This window comes from Micromys minutus (assembly GCF_963924665.1).
Source record: "Micromys minutus genome assembly, chromosome: 6".
In the NCBI taxonomy this organism is placed as follows: Eukaryota; Metazoa; Chordata; class Mammalia; order Rodentia; family Muridae; genus Micromys; species Micromys minutus.
The window spans coordinates 21,682,131-21,708,387 of record NC_137975.1 but is presented as its reverse complement, the minus strand read 5'-3'; the positions used below and the strand labels follow the sequence as shown (position 1 = coordinate 21,708,387).

The following is a 26,257-nucleotide window of genomic DNA, read 5'->3' as shown; positions in this document are numbered from 1 at the left end:
GTGCTGGAGCATCAAGCCTTCACAGGACCAAGGGCCCCTCCTCCTTTTGATATGTTTTCAAAAAGGAGAAAAAGTAAAACAAAAAGAAAGCTGATATAATACATTTTATTATATAGTTTTTATATTAAGATTATTTTATGACATTGTTACTTCCAACCTGAGCTATTACTAACAATATTCTGTTTCATTTCTTTTTTTTATTGTTTCACTTTTTTATATGCATTGAAAATTTTGTGTGCATTCATCTCTGTGTGAAAGTGTTGAGTCCCCTGGAACTGTAGTCAGAGACAGCCATGAGATGCCCTGAAGGTGTTGCAAATCAAACCACGAAACAGCAAAAAAAGAGAAGTCTAATAAAACAATAGTTCTACTTACGGTGGCTCTACCTTACTACCTTAATGACACTTGCTTCTGTGGCATACTGCCTGAGATGTTTTGTTTTCTAAGACAAGAGAAAAAGAATTCTGGTTTGAAGGGGAGGCAGGGAGAAATTGGAAAGGATTGGCAGAGAGAAACTACTCAGAATATGTTGTATTGAAAATCCAGTTTCAGTGAAATCAAATGAATAAAACAAAGTCTACTTTTCAACAAAAGGGAAGCTGGTAAAGATACACAGATTAATAAAAATGAGAATACTGTCTGTATTGTTCATGAAAGAAACAAGAAATACTAAACCACAATGGTCTTTTTAAAAGAATCCTACATATGTGCTCATATAAATTATCCTAATCATCTATTTAGTCTGTTAGGCTTTTCAGAAATAGGTAGTGAAGTGGCAGAAATTAGTCTTCAATACCTTTGTTTTACAGTAGGAATCGGAATGAAGAGTCAGAGATGAATGCACTTGCCTGTGAAGTACCATGGAGAGAACACTGTCGTCACCTTACTGCACAGGGGAGGGGCTCTTTTGTGATCACCAGTAAGAGGACCTGATGATGGTTATTACAGCTGGAGAATAGCATTGTACTATTTGGCCATTTAAATATTATTGAAAGGTGCCTCAATCACGTGTGTTTGAGGGGGTGTCAAAATTTATTAACACCTCCATTAAAGTAGCAAGGAGGAAAACAAACCACATTTTCAACAAGGTTTTATGAGCTTATTCATGATGGTCTTGGACTACATATTTAAAAGAATACATCTATAGAATTTTAAAACCTAAAATTGTTTCTTTTAGGAGCTTAATCCCTATACAGAATGTAATTTTAATTATTGCTCAAGTAAGCTTTCATTTTCAATTAACCAATACTAAAAACCAAAGCAGACTCAGGTTATGTTTTAACAATGTTATCAGTATAAAAACATATTCAGCTCAGATATGTAAGAATGTCTCTAGTAGTAGAAAATGTAGTAAAGAAATGAAAACAGAAATAAGCTGGAAGCACCACAGGTACATTGTTAAAGTCAGGGGACACTGACATATTTATATCTCAGATCTGGGAGCAAAGCTGATTCCTTAGCATAAAAACCATTTAGTTCTATTTTGATACCCACTGGGATGAAATGTGGAAATGAAAGACTTAACCTTTGTGTGATGGATGTAAAACATGGTGGGGTAGAAGAGATGGCCGAGTGGATGAACACACTTGCTGCCAGGCCTGAAAACATGAGATAGATTCTCCAGGACCATCATGGTGGAAGGAGAAAAGTGATTATTCCTGCCAGAGACTGTGCTTGGCCCTCTTTATTTGTGCAACACACACATACACACACATACACACACACACACAAACACACATACACACACATACTCACACAAACACACACATACACACACATACACAAACACACATACACACATACTCACACATATACATACACACACATATACACACATACACACATACACACACATACACACACATACTCACTCATACACACACAAAAACACACATATACACACACAAACACACATACTCACACACACATACATGCACACACAAACATACACACATACACATACACACACAAACACACACATACACACATATACACACACAAACACATACATATTCACACAAACACACACATACTCACACATAAACACACAAACACACACATACTCACACATACACACACATACATACACAAACACACATACACACATACCCACACACACATATATATATATATAAACACACACATATACACACATACACACACACATACACATACACACATACTCACTCATATACACACAAACACACACATATTCACACAAACACACACACAAACACACATATACACATACACACACAAACACACACATACTCACACATACACATACACACACAAACACACATACTCACACATACACACACACATAATCACACACACACATACACACACAAACACACACATACTCACACATACACACACACATAATCACACACACACATACACACACATACACATACACACCTGCGCACAGACACACAGCAGGGTAGGAGAGGAAGATGAAAAGATACAAAGACATATAGAGATAGACAGAGAGAAGGGGGAGGGAGAGAAAGGGGGAGAGAAATGAAATAAAAGTTTAAAACCTAGGCTGCTTACACTATGAAACATCTGACATTCCTAATAGAAGTAGAAAAATTTAAGTGGAACAAAAGTCTCTAAAATCCCACATTGCAATTATTTTCTCTTTATGGAGATCACAAAGAACCCTTACAAGCAGGCTCATTATGATATCCGAGATCAAGGAAAGACAAGCAGGAAAGCCATCCTACCTTAACAGGGCGTTTGTTCCATCACTTCGGGTACACCACACCTGCCTGGTTTGAAAACCTATCTCTACACCCCCAGGCTGGGAGTGGTGGTGTGCTTTGTAACTCTGATGTGTTTGGGTGACTTGCTCGTTTGAATCAGAGCTAAAATCCTGGACATTTCTTCCGCTGAGCTCGACTTCCTTAAGGTGCGGGAGTCTACATTTGCTCCACGGTCCCACCTTAAGGCTGAAGGAATATTCCTCTTTCCCAAGAGGACAGGAAACAGGAGTGTCACAGGCTCTGGACTCGGTGAGATTCGGGCACTGCAGACCTCCGTACAGAGGAGGCGAGATGGCCACGCGAGTTCTGTGCTGCAGTTTCTTCCCACACCCTTCGGGGCAGGTGGACCATGGAGAGAACTGGGATACCACACAGTCCCTGGGGCAAGGGATGAGGCAGGCTTGCTCAGTGGGAGGCTGAGGAGCAAAGTGTTCACAGATCTCGCTGGCCACCATGGTTCTGTTGAGCTTCTGAAGACAGCGCACTGTCCGGTGCTGTAGACCGTGTTGCGCAGTCACACACTCCGCAGCCCGAGGCCTGGGCTCTCCTTGGGCCCCAGGAGCCAGCAGGCAGCGGTGCCAGTCGGACACCTCCCACTGGAACAGGTCACTGTGCCAGTCACACACGCGGAAACAGCTCCTTTCCTTCGGGGGTCGGCTGCTCTCATCACAGTTCGACATGGGACTCGTCCACCCTTCTATGTGAAAGCACCACACGGCACGACTCTGGGTTCCGCCTGGTCCGCAGTCACCTGCACACCTTCCCCAGGGACCTGAGATAGGAAAACAAGGCTCTCCATCACTCTTCAACTCTGGTGGAAAGAGAAGGCTGTCTACGTAAACGGGCTGTACAAAACTCACAAATTTGGCTAGCAATGGAGGCAAGATGTTGTTGAAGTTAGTCACTGTCTCAGCTTTAACAGTGGGGCAATTGCCTTCCATCTCTCATCAGAAACCCATACTAGTAAAACTTACTTGATTATTGTGAGCCGTATTTCTTTAGTCATGTAAAGTGGAAGATAAAGAGTGTGCTAACCTGTAGGGGTGTTCTAAGTACCAATGATACGATGCAGTGCCGAGGAAATGCCATTTAACAAATGATCCAACCATTATGATTGTTAGGTTCCCAAACCGTTATATATAGTTCAATATTAATTCTTCTAAATTAGTATTAAAACATTCTAGCTAGGTAGTTTTTCAGTAAATGTTTAGGGACTAGAAAAATGGCTCGGGTCTTAAGAGCACTGGCTGCTCTCCGGAGATTCCAGGTTCAATTCCTAACACCCACATGACTGATTTCATGTGTCTGTAATCTCAGTCTCAGAAGAACTAAAGCCACTTTCTGACACCAGGCACCAGGCAAGCACACGGTGCATAGACTTACATGCAGACAAAACACCCATATTCACAAAAATATTAATAATAAAAATAATTTTTAAAAAAACAGCCTGCAACCAAGATATTTCTAGGGTAGAATTTTTACGTTTCCAGTTCTTCACACATTTCACAGATCAAAAGAGAAATGCATTTTAAAAAATTGAAACATGCTGATATATTTTTATTTTCTAAATAGTTGTCCTGAGTTTGGGTTAGCTTTTTCTGTGGTTAATTTCGGGAAGTAAAAGAAATCTAACACAGAGAACAACAGTGAGAAAGTATATGGTATATGCTTCCACTATGGCAATTCTGTCCCTGGAAATGGGAGAGGTATTTGTTTTATTTAACACATGATCTTCTTAATTAAAACTTTATATAAATCACTACACATACAATCAAATTAAGCAGTCTTGAATTCTATACATGTCAGTGAAATTATATACAGTTTGAATAGCCCATTCTGAAGCTTTGAAGATTTTCATTGGATTTTACATGGTTTTTGTTGTTGTTGAATATTCTTTTTGTACTTACCCACTACACACACACACACACACACACACACACACACACACACACGCACACACACACACAAATCAATGACAGTCAAAACTAGAACTAGCTTTCTGATATCACTCATGACCCAAGTATCCATTGCCTGAATTTAGTCCTTCCTTTGTTTTAGTATTTAAAATGAAATACTATGCCCTTCTAAAGACACTTGGTCTTCCTGTGTGGTGCAGGTTAGCCTTGAACTCCTGGGATTAAGCAATTGTTCTCCCTCTGTCCCTCTCACCTTATCTACCCTTCTCTTCCCCTGTGCCCCTGTACCCCTCTTCCCCTTTACCTTTTGTTTTTCTTTCTCTCTCTGCCCCTCTGCCCCTCTGCCCCCTGTCCCTGTCCCCCCCCCCTTTTTTTTTTTTACCCATTCCTCCCAAATAGTTGGAATGACTTTACAAACCACAATGTCTAACTGGTTTTGATTTCTGGTAGGTTCATACTCCAGGCCAACCTTCCAATCTTAGCTTGTAAAAGCAGACCCTTTAATTAATGAGTTTCTGGGTAAAAAGAAAATTTTCTTTTCATCTTGTCTGATTAGGCAAGATGGTGTTAGTCAGCAAAGCCTCTCTCAAAGAAGCCAGAAGACAACCTCAGGGAACCAGTCATATATTTAATTTTATTCATTACTTTCCTTTTTTAAAATTTTCTTTCCTTTATTTTCTTTGAGACAAGGTCTCTCCTAGCATAGAGCTCTCCAAGGAGCTTAGCCTGTGTGACTTGTAGGGGTCTGCTGCCTTCCAAGAACTAGGACTATAAGCATAAGCCACCATGGGCCACTCTTCTAACATGGGTTGCAGGGATTGAACTTATGTCCTAATCATGGGGAACAAACACTTCACCCCCTGAGCCATCTCCCATCATGATCATGCATGTTTCACAAGGACAGAAAATAGTAATTTGTTACATCAAAGGAAAAAAGTAATACTCCCCTTTCCCTCTCCTTCCATATGCAACCCGAACGTAAGGATGTTTAGCAAAGTTAACTGTACAACCTATGACCACTAGGAAGACTCTGAAGATCATTAAGGTACCCTGCATCCAGGGAAGCACAGTAATCTACACTGGGCAGGAAAGAAGATACAGACATCCCATTTCTAAGTCTTGTAGGCCACTCAAGTGCAGCTTAATCACCTAATGGGATATATTATACATGTCAATCAATTACAGGTTTAGGAATATTCGTAAGCATGAAGGAGTGTGATCTCCTTCTCCTGTCTATACTTGGGCTACATAAACCTAGCATTTCTGATTGCACTACATTGTCAAGATGTGGGGACTATACTTCCTTCATTTATAGAAGAGGTCAACACTGTGAGGGTTTGTTGAAATGAGAAGACATATTGTTCTGGAGTAAACCATATTTTATTTAGTAATATACCCTAGCGTTTGCCTGCTCACATCTGGCATTTTGTCCCCATATTGACTAACCATGATAAAGTAACTACACTTGAAAGTGGTACTTTCAAATATGGCTGACTTGAGTGTTATATTCATAAGAACCACGCAGTGCTATAGCTCACAAACAGAGCTACTTGCTAGCTGACTATTGCCTGCAGGCTCTGGAACCTGGATGGTGTGGCGCCATTTCATTTTAAGATATCCTACCCACTGTTCACTCTGTTGGCTACTATGTTAGTTTCTATAAAAAAAAAAAAAATCCACTCTATAGGGAGATAATTAAAAAAAATGATGGTGGTGAGGCTTACAGATAAAATCAATCATATAAGGTTTTAAAATAATTAGAGAGTATAAAAGGAAACATATTGTAAATACCTTGGGATTTAAAAAAAAAATAACTACCAGGGTATCTCTATTTGCTCTGGCATTAATACACTCAATTCTCCATGCATGACTTTTGGTGTGAATTAAAGAAAGAAAAGGAAAGTCAATTTGTTATAGCTAAATCTTGAAAAGGCTATTATTAAAATTCATCCAGTCAAAACATACTATCAAATAGATACTGTACTTTTTAATGTGTTTGACTAGGACATTTTTTAACCATTATAATAGCTTTCTAATTAAAAGTCCTTCAGTGACTTTCGAAAATAAAGTAGCTCATTTTTTTGGTTGTTAGTTGAAACTATTGATACCTCAAACCTTATTTGTGGCCATTCTTGTGAGAGATTTTACATCTTTCATCTATACAAAATGCTACCAAATGACATCATTATTCTAGAACTATGAATGATGAGATGTAATTATTAAGAAGCATAGACTGCTAAAATCACAGATCTGACTCCTGTTACAGGGGAAGCTGCTGGTTTGTTCATCTGAATTCCTTAGATAGAATTGGAGTAATAACAGTTGTGGGTGTGCACAGACTCTGCCTTCTAACCTGTAAAGTGTGTGTGTGTGTGTGTGTGTGTGTGTGTGTGTGTGTGTGTGTGTGTGTGTAAATACTGGACAGTGTGTGTAGAAAGACAAATGTTGAGGCCAGACAAAGACAAGAAAATAAGAAGCCTGTGTAAAGTGAATCCCATATGCTTGGGACAAATGAAAACCAAATTGTAGACAAAATGCACAAGATCAGAGCTCTGGGCAGCTGGTCTGTAGTGATCTGCATTTCTCAAGCATGAGTCAAATAAAGGATTCATGATTTATTCAGTTTTAGTCAGCAATGAACTCTTAGTACCCATGAATGAAAATCACAGTCCTGAAGGCTTTTGCAATTCTGGGGAGAAAAAAACAAAATGCATGCATTTATATAAAATATGCCTAAAGTTTGAAATATTTTTTAACCCTTGTCCATGTTCGTACAAAAAATGCAAGCTTCAAAAGTGAGTGGCTTAAAAAGATAACATATGCAAAAATCAAAATCATACTCAGATACTATAACTAAATGATATAAACTCATTTTGTATTTTTTGACATCAGGTCAGTAACTGTACATATTTTAAACGGAAAAGAGGCAGGAAGCCATGCTGAGTTCAGTAGCTAGGACAGTATTTCTCTAAACCATTACGTTGTCATACATCTCTCTAGAGAAACGTTTTAAACTGATACACAGAGTGAAGATATTATTGGTTTTGGCATGTTTACCTCGGCCAGTTTAAATGAAGCAGAGGTAGCTGGTTAACTTCTATGAGGTAGAAACAGGTACTTCTAAATTAATTGCTAGGCATTAACATATATTTATTTCTCTACTTATTTATTCTCTGGAAATTTCCAACAATTAATTTTGATTTTATCAACCCCAACTATCTCTCTCTCTCTCTCTCTCTCTCTCTCTCTCTCTCTCTCTCTCTCTCTCTCTCTCTCTCTCTCTCTGTCTCTCTTTCTCTCTCTCTCTCTCTTTCTCTCTCTCTCTCTACCTACCTACCTGTCATCTATCTATCTATCTATCTACCTATCTATCTTTCTGTCATTGATCTATCATCTATCTATCTATCTATCTATCTATCTATCTAGATATCTATCCTCTAAGTCATGCCCACCACTGTATCCCATCAGTGCTTCCTATATGCTCATGATATGTGGCCATCCCCTGAAAAAATAAATAATCCCCCCAACTTCTGCAACCATTGGGTGCCAATAGTTCCATGTATAGGGGTGGGTGCTCCTGAACACCTCCCTAAATACTGCATTGTTGACAGGCTTGACCCTATATAGGCTTTTCAGATGCAACCACAGATGCTCTGGGTACATGAGTGCAAATAGCCTGTCCTAGAGATAGTGTTACACGCTGGTCATCCTTGACCACTGGCTCTCACAATCTTTTTAAGCCCTCTTCTGCAATGTACTTTGAGCCTTAATGGAAAGCAGTGTGTGACACAGTTGTCCCCTTGCCCCACCTATTGTTAGCTTCTTCCTCCACTGTGCTTCTTTTCTTCCCTTGGACCAACTGTTGCAACAGTTTTAAGTTATAACAGTTTTAATAAACAAATTGAAATTCTGATTCCAAGACAGTTTTTTTTTTTTTTTTTTTTTTGGAGATAGAAGGGTAACAGAAACTCTTGATCCATTTTTAAATCTTTGGCTCTGAGTTCCAGGCTGTGCTGCCCATGTGTTGGCTCTCTGTGCAGACATGTCAGTGCTGTAGCACAACATTCCTCTGCAGACAGAAAAGGGCTGGCAGATTTTATTCCCTTAATTAAGTTACTCTTAACCGGATTAGTTTAGATGAATGAATAACCCGTTCAGAATCACCCTGTTTGAGACAGATTGCTGAAGGTCTAAATTTAGGTGTGGCATCTGCTCCGATCCCTGCTATACACAGAGAAAAACTGGTACTCTCGAGGTCAGAGAAAAAAATAAACACAATCTCCACAGCTTTGCAAGACACTTGGCACTGACTGAAGCAACAGCCCTGATTTAATACCGTTCATGCAGTCGGAAGAGATGTTTGTTTTATTATTCATTTCTCCTAGCCACAGCTTTTATTATCCTGACATTGTTTTATTTTTAACTTGGGCAACAGGCTGGAGGAGTGACATGAATGATAATGTAGGGTTGAGCATCTTAAGCAGATTATTTGTGGATAATTACTCGGCCCAAGCACTCATAAACCTCAACATCATAAAATCTGACATCAAACAACATTGACTTACTTGTAAGGTACTTCATTGCCAAGAAGGAGCTGAAACCCTACGGAAGAACTTTCCTTTCTGAAAAAGAAGCTCCAATGTCAGTAATAGAAAAACTAAAGTAATGAAGCTCCTATATAGTGGACATTATCGAAGAAACCCCCAATACTCCTTAAGACCTAAGATTGAGAAAGAGTGTGTTCATCCTCTTATAACAAGTAGTCAGCGTCTTCCTAGTGGAAGGTAGTATCACGGAGACTAGAAACATAGAATTAACAACACATTAGTTGTCTTTTAGAAAATCTGGCATTAAATTTATTGGTGATCTGTTCAAGAGAAGGCTATTAGCCCAAATGTATTTGTGTGTACAGGGCTGACCTGATATTGTTTCCTAGTCTCATTAGAGTGGAAGTGTCAGATTCAAAACTAGAAAGAAGTCATGTAGGCAGGCACATATGGAAATAAGAATTAAGTGGGTGGAGCAGCTGGCCACTAACCCCAAGTGACAAGCTCAGTGCTTTCTTCCATTCCAGGGACTCACATGGGGGTAAAGAGAAATGGATTTCTGTAAGTTGAACTCACGCTACAGCACATACATGTTGCCAACATCTCCCCTCCCCCCACACACACAATTGCTCATTCTACAAGTCAAAAAATGCTGTATTCACATTAAAGCCATCTCTCAAAAAGCACAATCATGCCCTGTATGATATGCCTGATCAGATTGATATCCCCCCCCCAGAATTACTTAGCAGCAAAAAATTAGGAGATAACAAACACAATTTAATGTGATGGGTGTGATCAAGGTTTCTGAGTGTCCTTCATGGTGATCCATGAGAGATGCCTGGATAGGATGTTTATACCTGACAGAACTGGGTGCAAACACTGCTCCCATCCCCAGCTCTTTCTCTGTGACAGTTTTGTTTGACACTAATAGTACATTGTAAACCCACTTTATCTCTATGAACAGATGCCATTGACTTAAAAGCAAACCTCTCTGTTATTTATCACTTTTTATTACAAATTATCAGTTGCCAGTGGATACAGCATCCATTAAAAGGAGCAGAAAAGCACAGACAAAAATATATCTGTTCATTGCTATGAACAGAGATATATGCTACATGGACAGAAAGCCATCTTTTAAAAATTTTCACTAGTATGTTTTATTTGAGTCTTACTTTTGTAAAAAAAAATTCTAAAGTCTAAAAATGACTCTTGCATTTCCTGTACTTTGTGGCATCCTAGATATGCGTCTTTTACGGTAATTAAAACCTGACTCCCCAGAATCTACATGTGGAAAGGGGACCTTGCTACCCATATGTCTCTTGGGAGGAAGAGTCCCATAATTATTTGTAAAAGACAGACAATTCCATTTTCATACATCTGGTCAGTGATCTTTATAAGATGTCCTGGCTTCCACTACTACAAGTCTACAACTGCAGAGGAAGAACACTTGTCTGACTAGTCATTGTTTAAGGGAGGAGTCAGCAGAGGTACTGAATAAACTAGTTACAAAGCACATTGAACTCACATGGCCCAGGTGAGAAGCTGCTAAGATATTATCATCCCCTTAACCCCCAACATGGAGCAGAACACAGATAGATCCAGGGCACTTCACACCTTTTTACAAGAATGGCAGTCCATCCTGATTTTGTGTGCAGAGAAACACAGCCTGAAGTACTGTTAGGAACCCTCAGGCAGTGGGAAGAAAGTATGTGTCCCTTGAAGAATCAAACCAATAGCAGTTTTGCCTACCTACTATTTCTCCAGTACCTTGCACATGAGATTAATAGAGTTCTGCCTTTCTAGGTAAGAACATACTTAAAATAAAAGAATGTTCTAAACAAACAACTTTATCTTGTTATAAAACTTTCACATTTAAACTAGAGTTGAACTATTCTTATAAGTGATGCATTTTGAGCCATTGCGATGTTACAAAGACCACAAGGCAAGATATATTTAGGAGAGGTAGAAGGACTACCATGTGGGGCCACAAGCACCCTCTCTCCTCTGTCCTAAAGCTCTCTGCTCACTCTGTCACTGTTCAGTGGCTTGGCACAGGAGATGGTTTTAGAAGTCACTGGGCTCTGATACCTGTCAAGAGATATTTATGGGGTGTTCTCATGCCATAAATATGGCTCCACTCAACTCTGACTTTACTTACAGGAAATGCTTCAGCCAAGCCCCATGGGTTTGCTGGTGAGGCAGAAAAAATTATTCACTCAGCTGTTTGTATTGGTTAAGGAAGAAAGACGACAGCCAAAAAACAGACAATATGCCAAAAAAAGAGAAGAGCTAGACTTTGAACAATGCTGATGCAGAATTTTCTCCCCTAATTTCCTGGCTATCTAGGTATTGGTTAGACTTCATTCAGGGCTGAAATGTATTTGCTTTACACCACACATGGCAAGCCGGAATACATATATGGGAAGCTGATTTTTATAACATGCTCCTGCTTAAGAGAATGAGAATAAACTTCTATTTATACAGGGGAGGATCAACAAATATTAGGCTTGTAAGAGAGGACTTCATTCCATGTCTCCTAGAGCTCAACAGAAAGTAACCCTGCCCTACAAAGGCATTATTATAAAAAGTAGGATAGCATATGAATACCTCATTTCTAATTAATCATCTCAAGAAATAGATCTGCCATTTTGTTCAAAAGCACAGTGAAGCTAATTAATTCTCTTACTGACCCCATGAAAACCATTATGTGTAGACATGGAGTAAATCTGCTTCCAAATGCATAGCTCTTTCTAATAGCAGGCATTTCTGCTTTGTACTCTCTGATACAAGAGAAGAACAATAACACACACACACACACACACACACACACACAACTAAACAGATTTGTTGAACATAATTTTCAGTCCATTTCATTTTTAAAAGGACAATTATTTTCATTTCAAACAGCAATGCATAACTAGGTGAGGTCCTCAATTTGTTTAGAAAAATAACTAGAGTTAATGTATTTGATAACAGTATCTGAGAAACATCACTATCACAATGAAACCACATTATATTTTCCCATGTAAATGATAAAAACTTTTGCTTTCCATAAAATCTAATGAGCATGCTGAAAAAGTCGTTAAGATTTGCAAAGTTGGTATCCAATATATAATTCAAAAGCCTTACCTCCATGCTCTTGGAATCTGGCCACACATCTTCAACCCACATCATCATCACCCCCTTAAACATGGTAATTGCTCTGTCTCTCACAGGTGAATGGACTACTGTCCTATTTGGACTCCCTGGCTCTGCTGTTGCATATCCCTCGCTTCCCTACTGCAGCCATGCATTCATGAATGATGGAAATATGTAACATCATTGGAATATCACTCAAATCTTATTTCCACACTAAAAACTATTAACAGCTTCTTGTTGTTTCAGAAGAAAGAACAACAAAGTTCTTTTTTATTGAAAATATGCATTTCCCCTTATTGTATTTTCTGAAGAGGTTTTATTCCCCTCACTCATCTTCTCCTGAATACTCCCACCACCCTACACACCCCAATCCAATCCACATCCTTGCTTTCTCTCTCATTAGAAAACTAATAGGAATCTAAAATAAAAATAAAAACAGAATAGGAAAAAAATACAAGAATTCAAATAGGACAAAGAAAATGTACAAGAAACAAGCACAGTCATAGAGACATAGACATTCTCACATAAAAATCCCATAAATGCATAATTAGAAATCCTAATATATCACAATATAAAGACGTATAAGGAACAAAAAGCCCAGACAACACATCGTGAGACAAAAATTCTCCAAAATATCACTGATTTATTTTATGCTGGTCATCTCCTGCTGTGCATGGAGCATGCCCTTAATTATAGTCTGTATACCCAGGGAGATGAAAACAGAGGATGCTAATTTTCCCCTGCAAGCTGTCATCATGGAAGCTTGTGTTCACTTCCCTTCTCAGTACTGGAACCCAATCTGGCTTAAACCAGTGCAGTCCCTGTGCATGCTTCTAGTGTCTCTGTGAGTTCATATGTGCATTAGTCCTACTGTGGTCAGAAGACCTTGTTTGCATGGGGTCCTCCATCCTACTGGCTCTTATAATCTTTCTACCTCTTCTTTTGTAGAGTTCTTTAAGCCCCCACTGGGAAGAGATTCAATGGAGACATTTCATTAGGATTGAGTAATACAAGGTCTCTGCACATTGATCAGTTGAGCGTCTTCATATTTGTGCCCCTTTACTGAAGAAGGAATCTTCTCTGATGATTGTTTACCAAGACACTGAGCTATAAGCATATCAGAATGTCATTAGGGGTCATTTTATTGCTACATCCCTTTAGTATAACAATAGAAATTAGTTTTTTCTTATATCTTATATCTAGTCTCAGATTCTTGGCCACCCAACCAGTGTTGGGCATTGGTTTCATCTTGTGGAGTGAGCCTTAAATCCAATCAAATGGTGGTTGGTTGCTCCTACAACTTTGGTGTCACTATTGTACATGTGTATCTTGGAGGTAAACAACAAAATTCTTAACTTGACATCCAGGTGCCTTTTTCATCAACAATAATTTGTTCTTTTACTTTTAATTATTTGTGGCACTTAGTATCAACCCATAATGTTGCCAACCTCTCTCACCTACTTCTGTCTTAAACTAAATTCTGCACACTTCACTGTAGACTCATTCTTACCCTTTTGAGTCACTGCTTTGGGAAAACCTCCACTATCATCCAATTGTACTGTATTCTTTCATGAAAACATTCATCAACACTTTTAGAGCTGACAGCCTATTGATAATTGTTTAAGTTATTGTTTATTACTCAATTCATCTGACTTAAATACTCATCAGAAATACAATAGTTTTGTTCATACAACATTCACAGTACTAATCCATTACTTGATGAGTAGTCAGCATTATAGATTATTGAAGATAACAAGGTAAGAGGCAGAAAATATCCAATAGAGTTAGAAGAATTGTCACTTCTGGGATCTTCCCATAGCAGTGGATTGTAGAGTTTACCAAAGAGAAAACCTGTATACAGTTGCCTTTCTGTGTCCCTCTGGGTGACATTTATGGGACCAATATAGACCGATGGCAAATCCAAGTTTCAAATACTGGTGATGGTTGTCCATTGCATGTAATTAACTCAATTGGTTCTTGAGTCACCTAAGATCCATGCCTTTAGGTAAAATGTGAGGGTGTCTCCAGAAAGCATTAGCTGAAAGACTAAGACCATCCCAGATATGAAAACATGGTGAGATAAGACAGTGCTGCTTGCCTAGCTAACTTGACATTTTGCTTTGAGTCTTTCCCACTAGCTACTTCTCTTCTGCCATCACTGACACCATTTCAATCTGGACATGAGATTAGCTCTACCCAGGGACCTCTCCATGCTGTCAGTAATAGACTGGGGCTGAAGAGGCATATAGGCTTACTGATTAATGAACCAGCTACCGATTCTCAGCCTCTCCAGCATGTGTATGGTTGTGATTGGATTGACCAACCCCTATCAGTGAAAGTCATTGGTTACACTCTATTATTTTTCTCTATAGAACCCTCAATGATATTTCTGTCATTTACAATTGTATATGTAATGTCTATTTTTTTCATTCTTGCTTGAGCACACATCTAATTAAAATGGCTCAGGAAACTCATCCAATAAGAACAAGTGCAATGTCTTTTTGTTCCAAGGACACAGATCATGTCTATTCACACAAGCCTGTTATTAGTATATATTGTTTCTAAGATTAACAATGAAGAGATGAGATTGTTTTGGTCACGGGCTAGTGACAATGACCACCATGGCAACACACCTGAAACTATGCTCTTTTTTATAATTATTTTTATTGGATATTTTCTTTACTTACATTTCAAATGTTATGCCCTTTCCCAGTTTCCCCTATAGAATTCCCCTATCCCATTTCTCCTCCTCTGCCTCTATGAGAGTGTTTCCCTAACCATCCACTCCCTACCATCTCCCCATCCTGGCATTCCCTTACACTGGTATATTGAGCCTTCACAGAGCCAAGGGCCTCTCTTCTCATTGATGCCTTATAAGGTCATCCTGTACTACATATGCAGCTGAAACCATGGGTCCCTTCATGTGTATTCTTTGGCAGGTGGCTTAGTCTCTAGAAGTTCTGAGGAGGGTTTGGTTGGTTGATATTGTTGTTCTTAAAGTGAGATTGCAAACCTCTTCAGCTCCTTGAATCATTTTCCTAACTCCTCAATTGGGAACCCAATTCTCAGTCCAATGGTTGGTTGAGAGCATCTGACTCTTGCAAAGCAGACTCATAGCAACTGAGATTTCAAGAGGCTTAACCATCTTTATATATTCTCAAGAAATTTTATAGAAAGGACAAAATATAATGAATAAAATTATAAAGCCAGATTACAGTATACTAGGAAAGTGTCTAAGGAGAGATGAGTGTGGAAGATGAGCTCTGAAGAGGTTCAGGCGCTGAGGTGGGAGAGAATGGTTGGACGACAGAGCACCTTCATTGAAGCAAAGGAGCAGGGGAGGATGTGGAAGTAGGGGAAAGGGGATAACCTTTAAGATGTAAATACAGAGAATATCTAATAAAAAATTTTAAAAATCAAAAGAAGAAAAGAGGTTAATGTGAACAACTACTGTCCTCTTGGAGAGGAGACCCCATCTTCAGGGGCTAACCTAAGGAAACACATTCTTCAGGGACAAACTTGTCAGAATGTGGGGTCGGTACAGGTGCCATGAGCATTCAGCACTCATGTTATCACAGTCACACCCTATTGGGGATTTTCCAGTCTTGTTATTTATTACTAAAAGAGGAACCTGAGTCAAAGCCCTTCATCAGGTGGCTTGGAGACCAAAGGAACATTGTGTCAAGGTACATTTTGTTTCTGGAAATACAAACATTCACACAGAGAAGGTGATACAATTCTTTTTTTCAATAAAAGCCTTGGTACTACCCTTCTGCTTCCTAGAGCAATGGAAACATATCTGAGATGCCAAAGAGAGCAATCTAAGGTCTCTGGGCATTTTCTAGGTCAAATGATTTACCAATATGTAAAGCAACCAGAAGTACCCAGTTGTAGTTACACTCCACCCCTCATGATGACTGGCTGACCCATAAACTGATAGACAAGACAGATTCATATGCTATAAAATACCAGGACTCGGCTATAGAAATGGTTTAAGATCCATAATTAAGCTACGTTAGGGAGAAACAAAGGAAATCATTTACTTTGTGTACGTGTTTTTTCAAACAATAGTGAATACTCACTGCAGTAATCACAAAGGCATATAATGATGAAGGGGGATTTGAGAAATAAGAATAGATGTGTCCTCTTTCTACCCAAGGGCTGACAGGTCCAGAGGGCATGTGAGTTCTGCTCAATAGAGCACTGGGGAAATCCATCCTAATTACCCTTTCCCAGATGGGTAGGCACACGGCAGTGGCTTGCAGCCTGTATCAATTCGTTTTAGTCTCTGCATGATTGGAATTTCCCAGAGTGCTTTGTGGGAATTCAAGGGCTAAAGAAAGTGAATTGAAGAAATGTCATATGTGTGACAGGGGTGCTTTACATTTACATAATGAAAATAGTACTTACTGGAGGGTAGCATTTCACCTGATAAACTTAAGGTTGGAAAGAAAATACAAAACTGCATCATCTCCAGCCACAGGGAGGACTCTGCTGTCCCTTGCCTTTCCTGAGGTTAATTACCTAATCCAGTTCGGGCCATAAGAAGATATGTTCAGTATAAAAACATATATATTCCCAGGAGTCAGTATGAAGTGAGACCTGTTTTTAGATAAACTTCAGAGGAGACAAGTCTGGTGAAATGAGATTTAAAATATTGTATTTTTTAAAGATTTATTTTTATTCTTATTCATGTGTCTGTCTCTCTGTCTTGTCTGTTTGTCTGTCTTATCTGTCTATTCATCTCTGTGTGCCTGTCTTCTCTCTCTCTCTCTCTCTCTCTCTCTCTCTCTCTCTCTCTCTCTCTCTCTCTCTCTCTCTCTCTCTGTGTGTGTGTGTGTGTGTGTATGTGTCTGTCTGTGGTATTGACATATAAACTGGTCAGTGTGGGTGTGTACATACTCGTTTGTAAAGCTGTTACTACCTTTCACTTTTGTCCATACGGAAGGCTGAGATCAGTGTCCACTGTCATTTTTATTGCTCTGTATCCTTTGTTTTAGAGATAGAGTCTGCCACTGAACCTGCAGCTCATGAAATCAGCTCTGCTGCTTATCCAACAATCTTCATGGATCTACCATCTATGACCCCCAGTTCTGGGGTTTCCGGAATGTATTCCAGTGCCCAGCACTTCTGTAGGGGTTAAGGACTGGTACTTAGACCTCCATGCATGTATTTACTGTCAGCTACATTCCTAGTCCATCTTTAAAACCTTTAATGAACATTTGATTCTCCCTATTTTGAGTTCTGTGTGCAGGGCTCACAATCAAACAAATAAAACCATAATTTGCACATTTTTCTTCTGTTATTTGAGGAAATAGTTTGCTATTCTAAAATTGTTTAACCTCAATTTTGTAACATAAAAACATTTTAAAATAATTTCACTATAAGGGACCATGTCCCACAAATAGAAGTGACATTCCAACTTCAGATCTTCTGCTGGATACAAACTCACAAACGGTGAACCATCATAACAAAAATGTGAGGCCCACCAGTGTCTACTGAGGGAAGATGTCACAAACACAAGGCACACTTGAGCAGGATACACAGCTGCTAGCCCAGAGGGGCGAGGCTTAGCATAATAACAACACAAACTGATTGAGAGTAATCACTGGATTCTCTGGTCACGTGGTGACTAATAAAATGGTCCTGCATGTGGCATCCATCCTTTGTTTCAGATACTCTGTGCCATTGCAGACAGAGCACATGCCATGTTAGGGTTTCACCTTAGGAGAGACAAGATGTACTTTACTGACCCCACTTCAATGAATTATAGCAAGGTAATAACTGATTCCAATATTAGAACCAGATGTTATTGACCCTGTGTACCATGCCAGGAGCACTGCAGGAATATGACCTTCTTCTGAAAGACCATGAGACAAACATAATTGGCTTACATATATAGTCTGTCACTATAAGCCTGTGTGCATGCGCTTGTGCGCGTGTGCACATGCGCGCACGCGCACACACACACACACACACACACACACACACACACACACGCTTACATAAACTGAAGATCAGATGTCCTAAGTATATTCAGTTTATTATGTAACTGTTGATGAGTTTGCAAGTCATTTCCTCCCATTCTTTCTGTTCTATCTCTGAAATGCAGGGATCACAGGTACATATACACCACCACACCTGGTGGATGCAGGGCTGGGTCGAGGCTAAGGCTTTGTGCATGCAAACCATATCAACTGAGAAATATATATGCATCCCTTATCATAGTAATATCAGTATAATAGCAATATTATACAAAAACATTCATACATTTTAACCAGATGTTTTGTATGTAAGATATGATTTAAATACTTTCATTTTATGGTATATTTCTTCTATTACATATAATATAATATGTAATATTTAATTATTATATTACAGAATGTAGAGATGTATATTTTTATGGTTTTATACACTTAAATATAAAACGTAGGTTTCATATCTTATTTGTGTATATCTTACTATTTAAAACTGATAACTTTTCAGCATATTTCTTTATCTCAGTCACTATTTTTATGTATACCATCTTAGTGATACAAGGTTTCCTTTTTCACCACCCTGTTTCCATTCTATCACCAACAATATCAAGGAACCCTGTTCTGCTTCTATTTCTTTCTATAAAATGGATAATTAACTCCCTTACTTAAATTGATGTGGTTCTGAATACAAGCAAAAGACTACTAATATCTAATGTTAGAAAAATTTTTTTGGTTTCTTCATTCACATAGAGACCACATGAAAAATGATGAGCCACAGAAAGATATTTCCAAACCATCTTTCAAAGATTAATTTATATCCATTGTCATTTAAGAGTGAGCAGCACTCTGTGATAGTACTCCAAAAATCAATACTCCCTTCAAGGTTTCAATATGTAAATTTAATGTTGACTATAACATACTACTCCCTGGGTGCCAACTTACTGTAATACGCCTAATGAGAACTTCCAGTTCCCCCTGAGATCTCAGAGAGTTAGTCTGAGCACCTCATAATTTGTATCCTGATGAAACACATTATCAGGCCCATACAATTTGGAGTAATTGAAGCTCACACTTTCTAACCTACAGTAAGGGTTACTTGAGGTTTCAGCTTGCTTTGCTCAAGACAGACAGAGTCTGCAATCATCTTTCTACTTCTTTCCTGCCGACCACATAAATGGTAGGTGCTCAAACTACTGGATCCCAGAAATAAACATCTGTGCTATGTGGACTGTTGACGGATGGGAAGAGAAGCCTGAAGTGAGAGGTAGACTGGTCTGGGTGAGTTGCCCACAGCCAGCTCATGACTGCTTTTTCATTGGAGCGCATTTGTAAAACATGGCTCAGTCCTCATAGCCATCGCAGAGGAGCAGCTCTGGGGTACCACAGACGGTGTCTCCACTGAACGACTTCTTTGTCCTAGCAGTTAAGAGAAGGAAAGGCAGAGAGCTATCACTCAAGGAGCATCCAAACTTGTACTCCACTGTAAGGGAGATGGAGACAGATGGGAGCATTCTGTCTGAGGTCAGGGAGCCTGATCCAAGTGGGCATCAGGGAAGAATCAGAGGCCCAACAGCAGGTTTAAACCACACCAGAAAATCGATGTCTGCCTTGCCCAACTGGGCATTGAGAAGATAGAGACACAATACAAAGAATGGGCCACATGAGTCACTGTGGCTCATAGACTAGCCTCCAATGTTTTAAGTCCATTTTCTTTCAAATACTTGAAGCAAAGTGTTGCAGAAATCCAATGCTAAGGAGAGAAGGGAATCAACACACTGCATTCGAACTGTGTATATTGGGTTTGTGCAATCTAGGTTTTGCCATTGAGTTTTGGTGATTTTGAAAACAAAATTTCCAGCTCCAGGCATGCAGCACTGTGGTCCAAGTGGCTGCCTTAGGATGCCCTGTGAGGTTGGGTGGGCCCTAGCGGTGGGAGTGCGGCTCTGATACGGGTCCAGATGGAACTGACCGACTTACAGAGGGATCATCTTGCTCAGTGTCCTGCAAGACCTGTGGGTGATGGGGTGATGACTGTTGCTTTCATTACCAAAATCTGTCACTCTAATATCAACAACAATGGCAGAATTTGCCTGTATATCCTGAGTGACCTCAGTAATTCCCAGCGTTGACAGTGTCCAAAGCTAGAGACGCTGAGAGGTACTTGGCATGCTTTTCCCACGTTCCCCCTTGCTGACTACTGAATGTGGAAGCTCTGGAAGAACAAACGGCTTCCCCAGATCACATAGCTCTGAGCAGTCCTGTGCCTACCTCATTCTCCTCACTTTCTTCTGTCCATCTGCTCTCTGCTCTGCAACCCAACCCAAGCACCCACCGGTACCAGAAATAGCCAAAACTTACAAGGCTGACAGGGAGAAGCATGTGCCATCTTCGGGTCGGCTTTGTACGCAGCTGCCCAGGTTCTCACCAACATGTTCGTGCCCAAGCCAAGCCCATGTACCACAGACTAGCAAGAGAGTGGGCACAGGAAAATGCTATGTAAGTGCTGCAAAGGTTCTATAAGAGAAGCTTGCCAGGCAGAGGGATCAACCTGTAAAGCTCTGAGCTACTGGCTAAGACACTGCCAGAAGATCAAACATCCTTAGTTCTCACACATGTTAACACTCACTTCTCTGACCTATAGCGTGTTGTTGCCATTTTCAGCCATTGTGGACTTGACAGTAACACACCTTGATACCAAATCGGTAACCACCGTCACGATCTACAGTCTTCCTGGTTACACTAGAACTTGTCTAGCCTCCAGACTGTCTGCTAGTGTCTGGGGAACCAAGCCAGGCATGCCTCCCATTAGTTGTCCTCAAATGGTACCTCTACTCACTGTGACACTTTACATGGGCCCACACTGCTTCCTGACCACATGCCCTTTGCCTTTAGAGCACAGCGCTTTCCTGAGGGCCCAAGCAGAGAGGGTGTCTTCTTATCTTGTCTGCCAGAGAACCATGTCCTCTGGAGTCTGAATGTGTCCTGGAGTCTTCTGGAAATTGGAACAGCATCACCGCATCACCTGGAAATCGTTTTTCACCACATTCTGCAATCCCCCCCGCGACTTCCCCAAAGTGCTGCATGCTGCGTTTCTCTCCTTAGGAAACAGCAAGTGAGGAGCATCAGGGCATTTAAAGCATGTAAGACCCCAAGGAAGAGGGTGGGATTATCAACACAAAGAGATTTGTGTTATGCTTTTGTATGCGATGAGGCTTCCTTGACCTTCTCCCCCTGGAAACTTAAGGCGAAGTTCAAGCATAAGCCACTCGCAGACTGAAGCACTAGGAAGGAAAGGGACTTGAAATGGAAATAAAAGGAGATTCCTTCTGAAGTGACAATTGACATTTAAGTCTCCTTTTTTCTTCTTTTGTCAGAAAATAGGCTTAACAGGTTCTTCAGAAAAAAAAAAAAGAAAAAAGGAAAAAAAAGAAAAGAAAGGAAACTTTCTAGCTTTTCATCCTCTGAGCTGACAGTGTTGGAGATGGTGAAGCTTTCTTCAGTGCCTGGTACACATGAACTCTGAAGGAGTGCCAGGGTCAGGTGAGAGGGATTTTCTATTACCAGTCTCTTCCTTTCCGATAGACATTTTAAATCTATCAGTAGGTACGGGTGCTTCCAGAGTTCTGTCTTTACCACACTCATGCAGATACATGTGGAGGTAAGAAGAGAGGGTAGGATTCCCTGGAGCACGAATTATGGACCTATATGGGTGTGAGAACCCAATTCAAGTCCTCTGAAAGCAGTGTGTGCTCACAGAATCCAAGCCATCTCCTTAGCCCCATTATCAGGTTCTTGATTCTTGATCTGCATAAATAGTTCTCACATTTGGTAGTTTCACATTTTGGACCAAATCCTTTGTGTTGTAATGAATGTTCCCTGTACCTTGTTTTTCAGCATCCTGGATTTCAAGGCATTGGCTCATAGATGGACCATCCTTTGTTGACAGTTACAGCCCTCCACAATCTCTGGGTACACACAGAGTTGTTTCACAGTGTACAGCCACTTCATTACTTTGAATAATGAACATGTTTAGTCGTCAACCTTATAAAATGACATGAAACTTGTTGCCACACATTTTCAAGTATCCATGGAAGAGCAATTTATTCCAGACAAAAATGCCTGGAAGTTGGGAGTCTTACACCTTCTGCCAAAAATCCATGAGGAGGCAACTCAGGACACTGAAGCAAGAGTTCAAACCCAAGATTGATGTTTCTTATTCTTTAAATGTGTAGTTTATAGAAGAGTAAAACCAACTGACTTTAATTTAGTATTATAGTAAATAAAAACTGAAAGGGAAAAAGTCAATGGAATGATTCCTAATGATATTTCTCTGTACTCATAGATTGGAGCCTGGCTCAGTTGTCATCAGAGAGGCTTCATCCAGCAACTGATGGAAAGAAATGCAGAGACTCACAGTCAAACAATAGGTGGAGAGAGGTCAAATTGGAGATCTCCATTGGGTCCCTTTGGATTTCAGAGAACCAGCAAATGTGGGGTAGAAAAGATTAGAGTAGTTAGAGAGGTCAAGGGCACCATAAGAACAAGGCCTACAGAATCAACTAGGTAAGGCTCACATGGGTTCACAGAGCCTGCATGGGTTTGAGTTATGTCCTCTTCATAGATGTGATGCTTCTAGCTTAGGGTTTTCATGAGACTTATAACAGTGGAATGGGGGGTTTCTGTGACTCTTTCAAATAAACTTGGAACTATTTTGCTCCTGCAGGGTTGCCTTTCCCAACCATGTTATGAGGGGTTTGTCCCTAGTCTAATTGCATCTTGTTATGCCTTGTTTAGTAGATATCCCTGAGAGGCTTTCTTTTTCTGAAAGAAATCGAGGAGCATATCTTGGGAAGAGGAGAAGAGAGACTGGGAGGAAGGGGAGGTAGGGGAAACAGTAGTTGGAATGTATTGGATGAGGAAAAAAATGAATGTCAATATCTTGTGCCAATGTATATGATGTAACTACATGTGCCAGGGCTTCTATGTGGAATCAAATGAGAACTTCCAGGCGTAGGTTGGTTCTCGCCTTCCACCTCATGGCTGCTGAGGCTCACACTCAGGCTCACAGACTCAATGACAAGCGACCACCCTCGTCATCTTCCACGTTTATTAACCTTCCAATAATCAAGTTTTCAGAAGCATTTTCCTCCATATATCTTAATACTACTCAAATTTAAACGATGTACACTTATTGCCCTTATTGCCTCCTCCCAAAAATGCCTCTATCCCCCTGAATAAGACAGCCCAGATATGAACGGCAGCCCCGCACTTCCCAGCTGGGTGACCCTGTGTCATAGCTGAATGTCAAGTTTTATATTCTACAGAAAAGCAAACTAGACTTTGCAAATCTCACAGCAGTATTAACAGGCTGTAACTTGTTGCAGCTCCTCAGGAGAGATGGGGTGAATGCACAAGCCGCAGCTGTGGAGGCGAGTCCTGCCTCCATCGCCTTTCTCAGTGGGGGCCTCTCTCTTCCATTAAATGTGCCCTGACTACCCTCATGCTTAAAAGGATTAAGCTCACATTTCCCACAGAAGTGCATACTAAAGCTAATTCAACTTCTCAACAAATTTAAGACAAATTAAATAGCCCGGTAGTTCCAACTTGTCTGAAATATTACAGGTCTTTGGAAACAGGCCAGGTTGAGCATCACTGGTCCATGACTGAGACATTGGTAGCAGTTTTCTGAATGAGCCAAGGTCACCACCATCAAGTTATCCCCTATAGGAGGTAAAGACCTTTAGTCCAGGACAGACACATGATTATTTTCCATCTTAATGGCCTAGATATGACCCTTAAGCATTGAACTCCTTCTCTCTGGTCATTCTGAATAAGCAGGTTTAAATAAGAAACTTATACTTTTTTATGGTACAATTAGCAAATGTTTTACTTTCAAGCTACTTGGAACTAAAAAAGGCACGAAATGTTCTTGCGAAGGGGCATATTAAGGAACAGATAGCCCTTTACACTGTTAAGTGATAACTATATATACATCTTAGTTATGTTATAAAAAGTGAAGTGAACAATAATGAGTTAGATAGAGTTTATCCCATATAATATGTTAAAATAATAATAGTAGCTCAATTGACCTCCACATTTAATAGGATAGAAATCATAACTCATGAATAAATAAGTTGAGATTACTCTTCTCATAAATTGATATCATCTCAACAATTTTCACTTATTCACCACCCTCCCTATGTGTATTTTAATGTCCTCTGGATGACTTTCATTCCTTCTTTTAATAAAATATGCAGCTAATATAATCCTGAATGTTTATACCACCTTGTCACACATGTGAGAAAACAATTCTCCAGATAAAATTTGTTAGTGCAGAAAGAACCTTAGCCAGAAACACACACACACACACACACACACACACACACACACACACACACACACACACACACACACCATCTTCAAAGACAATGAGAGAAAAAGAAAAGAGGCTCAAAAAACTGATTATGCCTCCAGGTTAAGACCCATAAGAAGTAGGTTGAGATTCTTTCTTAGACTTAGGGTTTTGAAAGATTTGAAACGAAATAAAAAAGCATTTACATGGAAACAGTGATTCAATTCATAATGATCTCTTTTTTTTAATAAAAGTATGCTCTTACAAAATGCAACATATCTCTCTGTGTTTGTGTGTGTATTTATGAACATGATTTTATATTTCCATATAACACTTCAATATAGGTTTGGTTTGGGCATAAAAACATATGATGTCCATTTATACTTATTTCATTGCATATATGCACAAATGTGTATATATGGATAATACACTCTAAATTGAAATCTATTCACTTAGTGAAAAGATTCAGCTCAGCGTTAAATAATGTACATGGTACCATTTAAAGAATCCACATATATATTCTTATTTCAAAATTAAGCAATTGCTATGTTGAAAATAAAAAACCACAAATATAGCCATATAATAAGTTTTCATCTTTGCTTTCAAGTTGCCTAGATTTGTGCTTGAAATAATTATCCAAAAAAGCGCTGCTAACATAAGAAGATATGAAGTTTCCATGCCAACCAATGCACAAAACCTATATGGTTGCTGAGTGGGTATGGCAAGGTAAACAGCTTATTATAACAGCACTGTCTGTCCAGCAGGGGAACACTGGGAAGAAGCGGTCATACATTGCAAATAAAATAGTTAAAAAAAATTATACCAAATCATTTTGGTCTTCCCAACATAATGTGATACAAGAAGAAAGAGATAGTTCATCTTCGCCAACATGAGAATTGCCCAAAAGAACTGGAGCCAAGAGTTGTTCCTTTCCACCTGTGCCCCAGTGTTATCTGGAAAATATTCAAAATTGCCCTTGCATCTAGGAAGCAGATACTTCATGTATGTTACTATAATAATAATCTCTACTTTGTCTAAATTGCTCTAAAATAAAAAAAAATGCGCATAGCATTGCAGTGTAATACCTTCAGAATAATGTACTTTTCCTGGCACATACAGCAAAGGAGGTATTTGAAAAAGCTATTTTAAACAGAAGCCTACTTGTGACAGGTATGTCTTTTTATGTTTCTGGAAGTCACATTCAGGAGTCATAATATTTTCTCAAGTATACACAAGTGAATCATTGCTCTTTGGCAACAACAGCAGCGATAACGCACCAACTACTTCTCCAGAAAAATCCTCATAAGGATGATAGTGTGACTGAAGAAGAAAAGTGGTTGTTTATAAGGAGAATCTGCAAATGCCATGCTAGTGCCATTCAACAGAGATGCAAAAGAATGATCATATGTGTTGATATGCTTTCATCAACTTTGGGGATATTTATATATGGCCATGAAGTAGAAAGTCTGAGGAAAACGGACTGCATTTCAAAGAAACTTTAAGATAGCTTCTATAGAACACATGAAAGAAAGGGTGAGTATTTCATGTGAACTGGTGA

The 26,257-nt window shown here is 39.5% G+C and overlaps 1 protein-coding gene across 1 annotated transcript in view; it reads right to left on the bottom strand.

Moving 5' to 3' along the window:
• The window catches only part of THSD7B (thrombospondin type 1 domain containing 7B), a gene marked incomplete at both ends in the record, with an annotated part of 731,038 nt that overhangs the window by 567,812 nt on the left and 136,969 nt on the right, over positions 1 to 26,257 (bottom strand). Inside the window, one exon of the mRNA XM_080917661.1 lies at positions 2,730 to 3,540. Within this exon, the coding sequence (XP_080773787.1) occupies positions 2,730 to 3,540 (811 nt within the window). The remainder of the gene's footprint in view (positions 1 to 2,729; positions 3,541 to 26,257) is intronic.